Source organism: Xyrauchen texanus, chromosome 13 (genome assembly GCF_025860055.1).
Source record: "Xyrauchen texanus isolate HMW12.3.18 chromosome 13, RBS_HiC_50CHRs, whole genome shotgun sequence".
NCBI lineage: Eukaryota > Metazoa > Chordata > Actinopteri > Cypriniformes > Catostomidae > Xyrauchen > Xyrauchen texanus.
The window spans coordinates 9387945-9404250 of NC_068288.1; the positions used below are offsets into that span (position 1 = coordinate 9387945).

Consider the following 16306-nt stretch of genomic DNA (forward strand, 5'->3'; position numbering starts at 1 on the left):
TGACCACATAGCGCATGTGCAGTAATATATATATATATATATATTTTTTTTTATTTATTATTTTTTTTTTTTATTAAACAGAAATCAAATACAAACATTTATGGCACAATTCAATAATCATCCATATGTTTTCCGTGTTGATACAGCATATGTAAAAACAAACAACACACAATGAAATAAATAGATTTAAAAAAAATAAATAAATAAATAAAAAAAATTAAGAGTGAGGATCTTAATCTAGTAACAAAAATATGTTCAAGGCAGAAAAAAGTTTATTGGCATTTCTGTCTGTCATCCATTGAAGAGATTTTGCAAATAACTTCTTCCAACCGTTGAAATGGTAATATATGACCTCGCCTAGACAAGGCTGAATCCAGCTCCCACCGAAACAACCGTTCCACCTTAAAAAATGGTGGATGGCATATAGAACATCCCACTTATTTTCATTGTCGGTATTTTTTAAAGAGACAGTTGCACTGAAAATCTGAGATTGTGTTCGGCAGGTATTTCAATAGACCTGGGGCCAGTTGCACAAACTGGATGTACACCATGTTGAAAGCTAGGCTGGATGTAAAATGCGCATTAAGTCTTTCGTAGAATTTATACCTGTTGCATAATCTAGGCTGGTGTATGTTTTATGATAAACAAATCCTGGTTTGATCAGAGGAACATACATTCTATCAATTCTTTCTGCTCTCCTGATCTGGAATTTCTCATGCATTTGTGTTGACCATTCTGGCTACTGAGGAAATTCACAGTGGTCATTATCACTGCTGTGTACATCCCGCCACAAGCCGACACAGACTGGGCACTCAAGGAACTGTATAGGGGTATAAGCAAGCAGGAAACCATGCACCCTGAGACCACATTCATTGTCACTGGGGACTATAACAAAGCCAACTTCAAGTCAAAAGCACCGAAATACTACCAACACCCCAGTTTCAACACAAGAGGGGACCGGGTTTTGGACCATTGCTACTCTCCATTCCGGGATGGCTACAAATCCCTCCCCCGCCAACCATTTGGTAAATCGGACCACTCTGCCTGCTTACAGGCAGAAACGGAAACAGGATTCACCCGCCCTCAGAACGATCAAGTGCTGGTCAGACTAATCAGACTCTATGCTACAAGACTGTTTTGATAAGCAGACTGGGAGATGTTCCGGCTCGCCTCTGAAGACGACATTGAGGTATTCGCTGGTAGCGTAACATGTTTCATCAGGAAGTGCATAGAGGATGTTGGACCAACCAAAACAATACAGATCTACCATAACCAGAAACCATGGATTAATAGCGATGTTCGTGGACCTCTGCTTTTAATTCTGGGAATGCAGAGAAGCAAAAACATGCCAGTTATGCCCTCCGCAATACTATCAAAGCAGCCAAACGCCAGTACAGGGACAAGATTGAAGGACAGTTCAACACCACCGACTCTAGAAACATGTGACAGGGAATTATTATCATCACAGACTTCAATAGTCAGAATAAAACTCCACCGTGAACATCACGGCCTCTCTCCCGGATGAGCTAAATACATTTTATGCTCGTTTCGAGGTAAATAACAGTAACAGTTGAAGCTACAGAGGTTAGTTCATTCTCTGTCTCTGTAGTGGATCTCACACGATCCTTCTTATGGGTGAATATCTGTAAAGCCGCGGGTCCAGATGTCATTCCGGGCCACATCATCAGAGCATGCGCGAACCAACTGGCAGGTGTATTTACGGAAATATTCAGCCTTTCCCTCTCTTTGTCTGTAGTCCCCACATGCTTCAAAATGTCCACATTTTTGCCTGTACCAAAGTAATCCAAAATCACTTGCTTAAATGAATGGCATCATGTTGCTCTGACCCCCATCATCAGCAAATGCTTTGAGAGACTAATCAGAGATTACATTTGCTCTGTGCTGCCCACCTCACTGGACTCACTGCAGTTTGCATACCGCAACAACCGCTCCACTGCCATTGCACTTACACTACACACTGCTTTCTCCCACCTGGAAAAAAGGAACACATAGGTGAGAATGCTGTTTATAGACTACAGCTCAGCATTCAACACCATTGTGCCCTCCCAGCTTGATGAGAAACTCTAGTGCCTCTTCTTCCTGAGACGGCTGAGGAAGTTTGAAATGAAACACCGCATCCTCACACGGTTCTACACCAGCACTGTAAAGAGCATCCTGACTGGCTGTACCACTCCCTGGTACGGCAACAGCACTGCCCTCAACCGCAAAGCACTGCAAAGGGTGGTGCGAACTGCCAGGCACATAATCGGAGATGAGCTTCCCACCCTCCAGGACATATATACCAGGCGGTGTGTGAAAAAAGCTAGGAAGACCACCCAAGCCATGGGCTGCTCTCACTGCTACCATCAGGCAGCTGGCATCACAGCATCAGGACCCGCACCAGCTGACTCCATGACAGCTTCTTCCATCAAGCAATTAGACTTTTGAACTCTTGATCTCTCACGATCAAAATACATCAGCACTGCACTTTATTAATCTTACACTGGACTGTCATAAATTATATTCTCTCTTAACAACACATTGGCAACTGACTATCAACCGACAGCCTGAATGTCAATACAGCCCAATACAACCTACTGTATATTTTATAAATACTATTTTTATTATTATATATATGTTCCGAGGTGGTACTTTTTTTAGTACCACCTCGTTCGAGGTTCCAAGCGAGCCGAGCCGATACTAAATGTGATGTCAAAATCCTGCAGATCACTGATTGGTCAGGGAGAATCATCACTACCAGCGTCACTGGATTTCCGACACGTGACATCAACCCACTAGTTTTAAAGTTATCAACAGCAATAACAGTATAATTTGTTCACGCAACTTTCGAATTGTGATATACAGGTGTATGCAAAAGTTTAGGCAACCCTGACAATTTCCATGATTTTCATTTATAAATAATTGGGTGTTTGGATCAGCAATTTCATTTTGATCTATCAAATAACTGAAGGACACAGTAATATTTCGGTAGTGAAATGAGGTTCATTGGATTAACAGAAAATGTGCTATATGCATCAAAACTTCATAGACAGGTGCATCCAATCATGAGAAAAGGTATTTAAGGTGGCCAATTGCAAGTTGTTGTTCTATTTCACTCTCCTCTGAAGAGTGGCAACATGGGGGCCTCAAAACAACTCTCAAATGACCTGAAAACAAAGATTGTTCAACATTATGTTTTTAGGGGAAGGCTACAAAAAGCTATCGCAGAGATTTAAGCTGTCAGTGTCCACTGTGAGGAACATAGTGTGGAAATGGAAGACCACAGGCACAGCTCTTGTTAAGGCCAGAAGTGGCAGGCCAATTAAAATATCGGAGAGGCAAAGGAGAAGGATGGTGAGAATGGTCAAAAACAGCCCACAGACCACCTTCAAAGGCCTACAACATCATCTTGCTGCAGATGGTGTCACTGTGCATCGTTCAACAATTCAGCACACTTTGCAAAAGCAGCTGTACGGGAGAGTGATGCGGAAGAAGCCTTTTCTGCACACCTGCCACAAACAGAGTTGCTTGAGGTATGCAAACGCACATTTGGACAAGCCAGCTTCATTTTGGAAGAAGGTGCTGTGGACTGATGAAACAAAGATGGAGTTATGTGGTCATAACATGGGGCGTTATACATAGCGGCAAAATAACACAGCGTTCCAAAACAAACACTTGCTACCCACAGTAAAATTTGGTGGAGGTTCCATCATGCTGTGGGGCTGTGTGGCCAGTGCTGGTACTGGGAATCTTGTTAAAGTTGAGGGTCACATGGATTCCACTCAATATCAGCAGATATTGAGAATAATGTAGAGGAATCAGTCACAAAGTTGAAGTTACGCCGGGGCTGGATATTTCAACAAGACAACGACCCAAAACACTGCTCAAAATCTACTCTGGCATTTATGCAGAGGAACAAGTACAATGTTCTGGAATGGCCATCCCATTCCCCAGACCTGAATATCATTGAAAATCTGTGGGGTGATTTGAAGCGGGCTGTCCATGCTCGGCAACCATCAAACCTAACCGAACTGGAGATGTTTTGCCAGGAGGAATGGTCCAAAATACTTTCCTCGAGAATCCAGACACTCATTACAGGCTATAGGAAGCGTCTACAGCTGTTATTTCTGCTAAAGCAGGCTCAACTAAATATTGATGTGATATTTCTGTTGGGGTGCCCAAATTTATGCACCTGTCTAATTTTGTTTTGATGCATATTGCACATTTTCTGTTCATCCAATAAACCTCATTTCACTACTGAAATATTACTGTCCTTCAGTTATTTGATAGATCAAAACGAATTTGCTGATCCAAACACCCAATTATTTATAAATGAAAATCATGGAAACTGTCAGGGGTGCCTAAACTTTTGCATATGCCTGGAAGCGCAAAGTGATCATCTGTGTTCCGCAACTGCTTTTGGGTCCTTGAATAACATATAGTGTGCGAGTAAGGGCAGCCGGTGGACTTTATGGTGCCCTCCTAAGATGGTGCCCCCCTAGGGAGTTGGTGCCCTACGCAGACTGCGTAGTCTGCTTATAGGGAGCGGCGGTACTCTTTGTAAATTATAAACCAGCGCATGTGGTTTTTATAACTCTCAATGTTAGCAAGATGTATTGCTGGCTTTCGTGGCTGCAGCGCTATGGGTTTGCCAGCTAATTTGTTTCAAATCTGGCAATCAAGGTGTCGAAATACTATTGGGAAATAGTATGGTCATGGTCTGGGGCAGTGTGTCAAAACATAATCGGACTGAGCTTGCTGTCACTGCTGGCAAACTCAACGCTGTGCATTACAGGGAATACATCCTCCTCCCTCATGTGTGGTACCCTTCCTGCAGGCTCATCCTGCCCATTACTTGCTTGTTCTGTGCATGATTTCCTGCAAGACAGGAATGTCAGTGTTCTGCCATGGCCAGCAAAGAGCCCGGATCTCAATCCCATTGAGCACGTCTGGGACCTGTTGGAATGGAGGGTGAGGGCTAAGCCATTCCCCCCAGAAATGTGGAAGAGGTTGGTAACATCTCACAGCAAGAACTGGCAAATCTGGTGCAGTCCATGAGGAGGAGATGCACTGCAGAACTTAATGCAGCTGGAGGCCACACCAGATACAGACTGTTCATTTTGACCCCCCCCCCCCCACCCCCCTTTGTTCAGGGACACATTATTCCATTTCTGTTAGTCACATGTCTTTGAAACTTGTTCAGGTTCTTTCTTAGTTGTTGAATCTTTTATATTCATAGATATATTTACCCATTACGTTTGCTGAATATGAAAGCAGTTGAAAGTGAGGATGTTTTTTTTATAGTTAATTTATATATATATATATATATATATATATATATATATATATATATATATATATATATATATATATATATATATATCCTCCAGGAAGTGAAATATTTTTTGTCAGTTGAATTCAGTAATTATTTGGTTCAACTCTAAAATAAAATCCATCCTGAAATACCATGGCAGAAATCAGTTTTATATTATTAACATTTCAAAAGTTTACACCCTAATTTTAGACTTCTCTCAATCCCTCACTGAGCAATGGCAACCTTTAGCTCTTTATTTTTATCTTGTTTTACATACTGTTCATTTTCTTACTATTTTGTAAATCAAGTCATTATTAATAAAGTTTTAGTGCATAAGCTTCACCTCAGCATTTTTCTGTATAGGCCTTTTTATAGAAAAACATCCATACATTTTTAAACAAGTTGCAAAACTGGTTATAGAGGGGGGAATTTAAATAAATGTATGAAGATAGGTGTTATACTAAGAGAAATGTTTGTGAGCTTGGTTCTGATTTATTGTGTATAATGTTTTTTAATGTAAAATAACAACATAAAAAGCCTCCAGAAAATTGGAGGGATAACAGAAGCAATAAATTATACAACAACATTATGCAGAGTAACATATCTCTTAACAAACTCTTTCACAGTTAATATACATTGTTGATCAATTAACTTTTAGTGAACTTCCAATTAAAAACACTTCAATATGTTTTCTGTGAGCTCTGACCTCTTATGTGACAGGCACATTTTAATAGACAGATCTGGTATTACACATAGTGAATTGTCTTAAATTTACAACTCTGGATCTATCAATGCTTCAGTTACTAAATCCAAAGTGTATCCTCTAATGAAGGTCCAAAAGAGAAAACATCATAGGCCTATATATATATTCACTGCCATGAATGTGTTCAGCCAAATTCGTATTATACTCTATTATGCAACAGTGAGAATTAGGAATGTTCATCTCATGCTTTATTTCTGTGCAAATCCATGAGGCTCATCACCCCTTACCTACAATGACACTTCTATTAAAGGTGCAATCAGTAATATTTTTTTTTAGGTATTTCGAAGTATGGCTTACACTGACACTTAGTGGCCTGGCAATGCCATTGTAGAAATTCACTAGTCACAGTAAACCAAGATTATTTGAATCCACAAACGAAAGTGTTCAATAACAGGGCAGTTACAGAGATTAAGCGAGTAGTATTCATCTGGTAATGTGATCCTAATATGGCTGCCCCCATGAGGCGCCCCTGCTCCATGTAAAAATAAAACAGCTTTTATAAGGTTACTGATATGACTGAACTCTTCATATATATGTCTCAACATCACTATTTAATTAATTAGAAGTAAAAGCTTTTTAAATAGGAAATAAATTCCTGAGTGCACCTTTAAACTTCAGAACAATACCATTTTATAGAAGCTCAGTATCACAATGACTGACACTGTGGGATGTTTCTTATCATTTACTTTCAGACTCGACTGACAGTTTTCTTCTCAGAACTAGGGAAGGAATGGATCTCCCAGCAGCCAATTGTGCTTTCTTTGAAGTCGATTTGAGGTTTGGTGATGAGGTATATCTTTTGGATGACGGCTCGACGGAGAAGAATATAGACCCATGGGTCTAGGATCTGGTTCCATGAAGCTATTCGCACCCCCATTATCATCAGGGTCTTATAGGTGGCAATGTTATCTTCTATAGAGCCCTTGTATGACTGTGTCACTGTAAATAGGCCAACAATCTAGAGTTAAAACAGAAAGACAAAAAAATCACAAGTATTTTTATTTTCTCAAAATATCCTAGGGCTGGTTTCACCAAAATATTCTTAATGAAAAAAGTTCAGAAAGTTCTTAAGAATGTTTATGCTTGACGAGGAAAGTGAACAAGTCTTTTTTGGTAATAAAAAATATTACATGAAAAATAAAATGTCCCTTGATGTTTTGACATATAAGAGGTTATTGTACTATAAAAACATACTGTAATTTCAGAACAAGAAACGTTCCTCCTCACTGCAAAAAGAAATTTTGTTGAAACCAAGCTGCCAAAATGGCTCATTCTCTACTTCCACCACATTGTGGTCACACTATGGTTTACATTTTCATCTGACTTCCTCCACAACAACATATCAACACCTCCTTTATCTTACCACTTCTGTAGCTCTGCCCAGTAGTGGTGAGCAGTGTCAGGTCATTCAAGAGCAGTTAGTCAATCATAAAATTAGGCATTTACTACATCTTAAAATCTTAAAGGAGAAGCAGCACCAAAACAGAAGTATTGGTCTCTGTGGAACAATATGTTTCCCAATCTCTGGGCAGTTTCAAACCTGGATGGGCATTTTTCAACTATCCAATGAAAGTAGGGAATCTGATTGAGAAATGCCCATTTTTGTTCAGCAGAGATAAATGTCTACTAAAACCGAGAGTTTCTGACAGAGGGTCAGAATGAGGGTGGAAAATGATCATGTTTTACAAATATAGTATATGACAAAAAATATTACTAATATTATAAATGAACCTCAAGGAAAATACATATTAATAATTAATAAAAAATGCATGTCATGATCCCTTTAAGTTGAAAATAAGAAGCAAATAGTAGTCAAGAAGAATTTTATTAAGAATTTTGTTGTGAATCCGACTTAAAGGAATAGTTTTCCAAGAAAGTAAAATTATTTCATTATTTACTCACCCTCATGCCACCCCAGATATGTATGACTTTCTTTCTTCTACAGAACACAAATTAAGACTTTTAGAAGAATATTTCAGCTCTTCAGCTCATACAAATCAAGTGAATGTGTGACACTCCAAAAATAACATAAAGGCAGCATAAAAGTAATCCATGTGGTCTATTTGTAAAAAAATATATAAACTATAAGTATAAACAACTTAATCATTAATTTCCAAAACATTTTCAAACACATTTTTCAAGATGAAAAAAAGGGCTAATCGCCCATTTTCAAAGTCTGTTAATTATCAACTGTAGAAAATTCAGCCTTTTGCATGATTATTTCTGCATAATACATTGCACAATTGATCTAAAGAGTATAGTAAGGGGGCATGGTGGTTTAACAAGGGGGTCATCGCCCTGAACCCGAGCCCTGCATGACTCCAGTGGTTAAATACATATTTTCTTAAGTGATATTATGGGTGAGAAACAGATCTATATTTAAGTCAATTGTTCTTCCTGCCCAGTAGGGGGCATATGCATAAAAATATGAATCACCAAAAACACAAGAAGAAGAATGTGAAAGTAAAAGTTAAAGTGCAGCCTGACTGAGCAGGGAGGAGACTTTATAGTAAAATATACTTAAATGTTGACCTCACCCATACTTTCTGGCGACATTGATTTAACTACTGGAGTCATATGTAATACTTGCTGACTGACCTGTGTGATTTTTAGAGCTTCATCATTTTCGGCACCCATTCACTTGCATTATATTATCCTAAAGAGCTTAGAAATTCTTCTAAAACTTTTCATTTGTGCTCTGCAGAAGAAAGAAAGTCACACACATCTGGTATGGCATAAGGGTGAGTAAATTATTAGAGATTTTTCATTTTGGGATGAACTATTCCTTTAAGGTCCATGGAACTCATAAGAATATCAAAACCTTTTTGAAGCAGATCAAAAAGTCACTCAAAGTTTTAATAAAAGAAAACCATATTTTGCATGCCATCATTAAATATTATTTGGCTTACTGAGAAATAAACCATTAGAGAATAATAATAACTTTTTTGCTCAATAGCGTAAGTGTTAATATGCTTTATCTAAAAAAAATGTTGCTTTATTGCAAAGTGTGAGTGTGGTGATGGGGGTGTGTTTGAGCTCCAATTTGTGAATGGAGAGTGAGATCAGGAGATGAGAATGGTAAGGATCTTCACCTGGCAATGATTGTCTCTAACAGCTGTTTGTCATTGCAGTGAGAGCTTTAAGAGTGAGCCAGATGCCAGTGAGTTGGAGAGAGTAGTGAGACACAAGCTGAAAGAGACTGTTTTCATTTGTGGGCTACGGCATGCTGATGAGCACCCAGTGGGCAGTCCGGTTAATTCCTCTGCTGTCCGGGGAAGCCCAGCTTGTGGCACAACAGTTACCAGCGGATAACCTCCTGGTGAACGCCGACTTTAGAAAGCCATCCTGCAAGGTGTCGGCTGAACAACCGAGCAGCAGCGCCAGTGCTTCCACTCCATGACCATTGGCGAGCACGGCTGGCCGTTAGCATTTGCCCAACAGCTTCGGGTGCTGGCTGAGCATTGCGACGTCAGAGCTGTAATCGAACTGGTGGTACTGGAGCAGTTCAACACTCGACTTCCAAGAGGAACATTGGAGTGGGTCCAATGCCACCGCCCGAGGTCGCTCCAAACAGCCATCCAGCTGGCTGAGGCCACATTGCGACATTTTGGGAGCCAATGAGCTCCGAGATCCTTCACTCTCTCTCTCTCTCTCTCTCTCGCGCTCTCTCTCTCTCTCTCATCTCTCCCCTCCTCCCCCTGCTTTCCATCCTGTTCCTCCTCCCCGGAAATAGGGAGGAGCCCCTCCCATACCGGCTCCTCGATTCCAGGGTTTGCACTACCCGCCGGTTTCCCCTGCCTCTCTCCGCTCTCAATCCCAGGGTGGTGGACCCATTGCCACGGGCTTAGGTTTGGAGCCTGGGCGGTCTCTTGGAGCTGCGGGGAACCCTGGGAGTTCCTGGGACTGGCTGGCTATTATAGGAGGTTTGTGCCTAATTATTCCGATGTCACCAGCCGCTGACCGATCTCACTAAAAAGGGAGCCCCAGACCCGGTCCAGTGGTCGGCACCATGCCAACAGGCTTTCGTGCGGGTGAAAGCTGCACTCTGTGGTGGGCCATTGTTACATGATCCTGATTTCCTCTCCTTTTAGTTGTACAAACCAACGCATCGGACAGGGGGTTGGGAGCCGTGTTGTCCCAGGTGGTGGAGGGGGAGAAGCGCCCAGAGATGGCTGATGTGGACTTTCTCTCCAGAAATGGGGAGGAGAGTACCAGGCAGGCCAGATGGTTCCCCGGCCTGAGTCGGGCGATGGGAGTATGTGGTGGTGGGGACATTGTTGAGTACCAGTTTGTGAATGTAGAGCGAGATCAAGAGATGAGAATGGTAAGGATCATCACCTGGCAATGATTGTCTCCAACAGCTGTTTGTCATTGTAGTGAGAGTGGAGATGGGTTTAAAAGCAAGCCAGATGCCAGTGAGATGGAAAGCGTTACGAGACACAAGCTGAAAGAGACTGTGTTAATTTATGTCAGCTGAAAAGCATGTTTTGAAATGTGTCCGCTGAAAAGCGTGAAATTTGAGAGTAAAAATAAACAGACCATTTGAGTTGGATTCACCATCTCCCACTTCCTCCATTTCCCTAACTGTGAACAATGTTACAGTGAGCAAGCATGAACCCAAGCATGAAAAAAAAAGCCTTTAAAAAAATTGTACTAGGGCCGTCAATGGGGTACCACTGCTTTATAATATTGATGTACACTATATCAGTGGGTGGTACACATAAGGGTAACTTTTTTTATACCTCTAGTTAAATATATATTTCTTGCTTTGGGTACATAAGTGTACCCTAAGGAACAATAGTGTACCTTTAAAATTTTAAGGTACATTTATTTGTTTTGTTCCTCTTGGAACAAAAATGTACCTAAACAGTACCTTTTTTTGTCTCCTTAAAGGAATAGTTCACCCAAAAATATCTCACAATTCACATTCTACTTTTTGTTTTTGGTGATTCACATTGTTCATGCATAGCACCATCTACTGGTTGGGGCTGGTCAAAAGTGGAGAATTTATAATAAAAAAAGGAACTAAATATTGATCTGTTTCTCACCCACACCTCTAATCGCTTCTGAAGATATGGAGTGCGGTTCTATAGATTACGTTTATGATGCCTTTATGTGCATTTTGCAGCTTCAAAGTTTTGGTCACCATTAATTTACATTGTGAGGACCTACAGAGCTGAGATATTTTTCTAAAAATCTTTGTTTATGTTTAGCAGAAGAAAAAAAGTCATACACATCTAGAATGGGGTGAGTAAATGATGAGATAATTTTCATTTTTGGGTGAAGTGTCCATTAAGGGCACAATTTATACCCAAAACAAGGGTACAACCACAGTGACCATTGAAGCCATTGAATCTTAAAACATACTGTTTAGTACCTTTTTTCCTGAGAATGCAGATACATGTAGTGGAGTCCAAAAGTCTGAGAACACATTGGAAATCTGTAATTCAAAATCTAATTTAAAAATAAATTGGAAATAAACAAAAAGCGCTATGAATTAGAAAATGCAAAACCAAGAAATGTTTACTCCTTTGTACAAAAGCTCAGATTTCCTGATATAGATTACATGGATCATCAGGTTTTGCACAAAGTCCATGCAAGCTTGATGATGTAATTAAAGCAAGAGGATATGCAAAGAACATGCAAAGAACTCAAATTCTAAATAGAAGCATTTTCACAATTTTGAACACCACTTTATATAAAATCAAGAAAACACCCCCAAACTTTAATGTGTCAAGTTTACAAAATGCAATGTCGATATAAAAGTCTCTCAGGGAACTATATTTGCTTAAACTTCTATTTCTGAACTCAATGTGTACAGTCCCTCAAATTGTGTCTTGTACAACTAAATAATTTCATGACTCATACTCACCAGAAGAGGGCTCCAGCAGATACATGAAGTGACCATTATGCCCACAAGCTGCACCACCATCTCAATATCATGTGACCTAGCTGATCGATGGTTACAGGGTTTCTTTCGTATCCTGGCTAATACCAATGTCAGTCCACTTATGGTGTTGCACACCAAAGCAACAGCCAGGGATGTCAACCCTAGTCCTGAGAACAACATAACAAAAGCCACATCTGCCACATCTGTATCCTCAAGAACTTTAATGAAACACCAAGTTCCAGGGTACTGGTAGGTGTATGAGCCCAGCTGGAAGCACGGTAGAAGGGCAACACATAATGCTGCCAACCAGATGACAGAAAGAGAGAGTTTAGTCCTTGCGGTCGTAACCAGCGAAGCATGGAGTAATGGCTTTGTGACCCCCAAACACCTCTCAACTGCCATAGCACAACCAAGAAAGAGCGGGCACAAGCCAAAAAACACCATGCTGCCCCCTAGGAACTGGCATAATGGATCCTGCCTGTTGTAGTCTCCAGAGGGTACACCCCCAGAAAGGTAAAGCCTCATGACTATTGAGCCAGGTATGATATGTCCCACAAAATCTGTGGCCACCAGAGAGCTCGCAAACAGGAGGAAAGCTTTGGATCGTCGACGGAGGCGGGCATATGCATTTGCCAGGATGAGTAAAGCCACAATGTTAGACAGGATGCCCAGGGTCATCGAAAGCATTGCAGCTATGGGGCCGCTCAGTGTTGGTCTCTCCGAAGTGACATTCTCAAGACTGGCAAGTGATGGAGAGGTCACCTGCCCTGTCCACTGGCTGTGATTGGCAAAGGGGTTGAGTGGCACAGTGCCTGATGAATTACCGTGATGCATGGCTAACTCGGTGAAGTGTTTAGCTGCGAGGGTCCCATCTTCACGCAGGGCCGCTGATAGGGTGGAGAAGCATATTAGAGCAGATAATATTAAGACATAGAATAAAATTTGCAACTTAGAAGGGTTTGCTGAGAAGCATAAATGAGATTTATAGATCTAACTGTCATGCTTTTGAATTTCAGCAATAAAAAGACTACAGGACAAGAGAATATCATTGAGCGGTCAAATTCAGACGATATGAGCCTTGAGGAATGTTTTCAAACAATTTGTTTCTGTTCGTAGTCTCTGTCAGAACTTGCCAGTTTGTCTATTCTGTCAGCTTTGGTGTGGCCCTGTTTCCCACTTATTTTTACTTTAAAGGAATAGTTCACCCCAAAATGAAAATTCTCTCATCATTTCCTCACCCTCATGCCATTCCAGACATGTATGAGTTTCTTTCTTCACAGAACAAAAACACCTCAGCTCTGTAGGCCCATGCAATGCAAGTCAATGTTTGCCAGAATCTCCAAATCTCACATAGAGGTATGTGGCAGGGCGGGGGCGGGTCGTGATCCTACACACCCGGTCCCGTATTAGGCTAATCAAGCCTCCCGAGAGGGATAAAGGTCGACTGCAGAGGATCGTGCAGGAGAGAGAGAGATAGTTTATGGACATGTCCATCATGTGTGTGTGTTTGTCTTTTGTTTAAGTTTTATATTAAACTATTATTTATATTGACAAGCCGGTTCTCGGCTCCTCCTTTCCTTTGATCCCTTTACACTGGTGCCAAAGCCCGGGAAGGAGGAGGGATGCCCGTCGTGGAGTCCTCGACACTGCCGTCCACCCAGGGGAGCGCGCTGCCATCCACCAGGTGAGGGTGTAGACCGACCGCCCGGACGCGGTGAACGGCCTCCGTCCGCGAGGCGAGTGGGGACTGGACTCCCTGACCGCCTGGAGCGATGGAGCCGCTGCCAGGGGCGGAGGAGAGCCCTGCCATCCCCCAGAAACGTGGAGGGGTCGATGGAAGACCGCCATCCGCGAGGGGAGGAGGGAAGTGTCTCCCCGACTGCCTGGAGCGGTAGGGCCGCTGCCAGGGGCGGGCGGAGGAGTGTCCCCATGAGTCGCCGAGAACGCGGAGGGGCGTTCTTTCCGCCAGGGGTCGTGAGTCTGACTCCGGTCTGCCCGGGGAGAAGTGGCTGTCGTCCGCCTGGGAGGGTGGAGTAGTGATCAAGGACCATGCGACGGTGTATCGGAGAACCGGCAAGTAGGTTTTTTTTTTTTTTCCATCTCTCTCTCCTCTCTCTCTCTCACTGCCGCTCTGCATTGGCCTTTTCCCTCTCGTTTAAATTGTAAAGTGTTTTTTGGGGGGGGTACTACACTGTTACAGGAAGTGCCCCCCCATTTAATTATCTCTGTTTCCCTCCTCTTGCCCCCTCCCTCGTCCAGGTAGATGGGGATGACCTGCCGGCAGACCAGGCTTAAAGCACGCCCTCCCCCAGGGAGAGGTTGGGGGGGATGTACATCAGGCCGGGGGCTCCCCAGCCTGAGAGAACGAGGGAGGAATGTGGCAGGGCGGAGGACGGGGCCGGGTCGTGATCCTACACACCCAGTCCCTTATTAGGCTAATCAAACATCCCAAGAGGGATAAAGGTCGACTGCAAAGGATCGTGCAGGAGAGAGAGAGATAGTTTACGGACATGTCCGTCATGTGTGTGTTTGTCTTTTGTTTAAGTTTTATATTAAACTATTATTTATATTGACGAGCTGGTTCTCGCCTCCTTTCCTTTGATCCCTTTACAAGGTAATATACAAGTCAACCATATGAATGGACTAATTGGATTTCTTCAGAAGACATTGATTAAACCACTGGATTGATATGATTTACATTTATGCTGCCTTTATGGGCTTTTTGGAGCTTCAAAAATTTGGTCACCATTCACTTGCATTGTGTGGACCTACAAAGCTTAGATATTCTTCTAAAAATCTTAATTTGTGTTCTGCAGAAGAAAGAAAGTCATACACATCTGGGATGGCATGAGGGTGAGTAAATGATAAGAGGATTTTCATTTTTGGTAACTATTCCTTTAATGTAAAAATAAGGGGGAAACAGGGCCACACCAAAGCTGACAGAAAAGACAGACAGGCAAGTTCTGACAGAGGCTACTAACAGCGACAAATTGCTCAAGGCTCATATCGCCTGAATATGACCTCTCAGTGATATTCTGTGGTCCTGGAGTCAACATCTCCCCTAAAGAGCACTAAACAGTGAGTAATTTCATAGTGTCATTTATGTGAGCATGATTGATCAAACACTTTCCAAAAAGATTCTATCAATAAGCATGTTGCTATAGGCCTAGAGTTCATTTGGGTTCCTATGACACAACATATGCAATGTATTTAGGTAAAACATATTTTAATCACTTACCTCAAAGTTAATGATTTTCCATTGTGATTAAAACATGTTGTAGATCACAAGTGTGCGTGGTGTTTAAAGATGAATTAAAATCGTCAAAGTTCTTTAAGAGGTACGAACATAACTCGTTGCAGATATTTTGATCAACAATAAATTATTATAATTGTCAATGTTAAAAAAAATATATATTTCTTTCTTTTCTTTAAGATTACAATGTTATAGTCCTCAGTAAGTGGTGAAGACAGAATAAACAATCCGGCAATTCCGGCGCATCCTCGTGTCCATATAGTATTCCATATGAGCTCCTGGTCATCTTTACTTTAGTAACAGAAAAAAAGTTAAGCAATATGGTCGCTTAGGTTTAAAATATAAATAATGTTCTCTTAAATGACGCAGTAAAGATATGTTAGTTAAGTTTCGGGCGCTGCATTCTTCCTGCATACGCGCGCGCTCGGTTCAGTACAGTGTTTATGAAGCGGAGGGGAACACGGGCGACTACACGACCCCTCCCTGATGAACCACGCACTGCTCTTTAGGTGACTGTGAATCACGATCACCCTGAGAGGTAGCATAAATGCCTAAACTAATTTATTTTGTTAGAAAGTTGATATTGTTTTTTATACCGTTGTTTGTGCATACACATAATACATTTCAATTAAAAAAAATGAATTACAATTAAAATTGCCTATATTTAAAATATATTTGGTACTTGTAGTATATACTGTATTTTAGGCTTTTATTTAAGGCCTTGTTTTTAAGAACATGGTTCCTGGTGTTTTCTAAGTTTTGTTAAATAGACCTAGTCTTTTCAAATCAATGCATTATAAACTAACACTTTATGTTTGAGGAATTGCAAATAATAGCTAATGCCTGCTTATGATAATTTATTATTAACTCTGTAATTTTATAATTATTCGAATTAACAATGCTATAAATAAATCCACGATTTAGCATTTATGTCATTTTATCCTCTCTCCAGTGTCGGCACCAGGTTACATTACGTCGTAGGGGGACACACATTCACTTTATCTTAACTGTAGCTACTGTAACGCGACTAAAATGACTGGTGGTGTTTAGGGATGTCGTCATTATAGGCTATACGGTTTCACCATT

The 16306-nt window shown here is 41.3% G+C and overlaps 1 protein-coding gene across 1 annotated transcript; it reads right to left on the reverse strand.

Annotated features, from left to right (window-relative positions):
* Nucleotides 1–5869: 5869 nt before the first annotated feature.
* Nucleotides 5870–15612, reverse strand: LOC127653614 (prostaglandin E2 receptor EP1 subtype-like). Its single transcript, XM_052140350.1, has 3 exons — nt 15206–15612; nt 11950–12854; nt 5870–7035 (listed from the first exon to the last, which is right to left on the reverse strand). Exons 2-3 carry the CDS (start codon nt 12799–12801, stop codon nt 6766–6768), a joined length of 1122 nt encoding a protein of 373 aa, XP_051996310.1. The 5' UTR covers nt 12802–12854; nt 15206–15612; the 3' UTR covers nt 5870–6765.
* Nucleotides 15613–16306: the final 694 nt, after the last annotated feature.

What these genes read in the sequence shown, in the direction of transcription:
- LOC127653614 (XM_052140350.1), bottom strand. Translation starts at nt 12,801, where the DNA reads ATGCATCACGGTAATTCATCAGGCACTGTGCCACTCAACCCCTTTGCC. An exon ending in TCTGCTGGAGCCCTCTTCTG is followed by an intron (nt 7,036 to 11,949) that starts GTGAGTATGAGT and finishes TTTTAACTCTAG; the next exon opens with ATTGTTGGCCTATTTACAGT.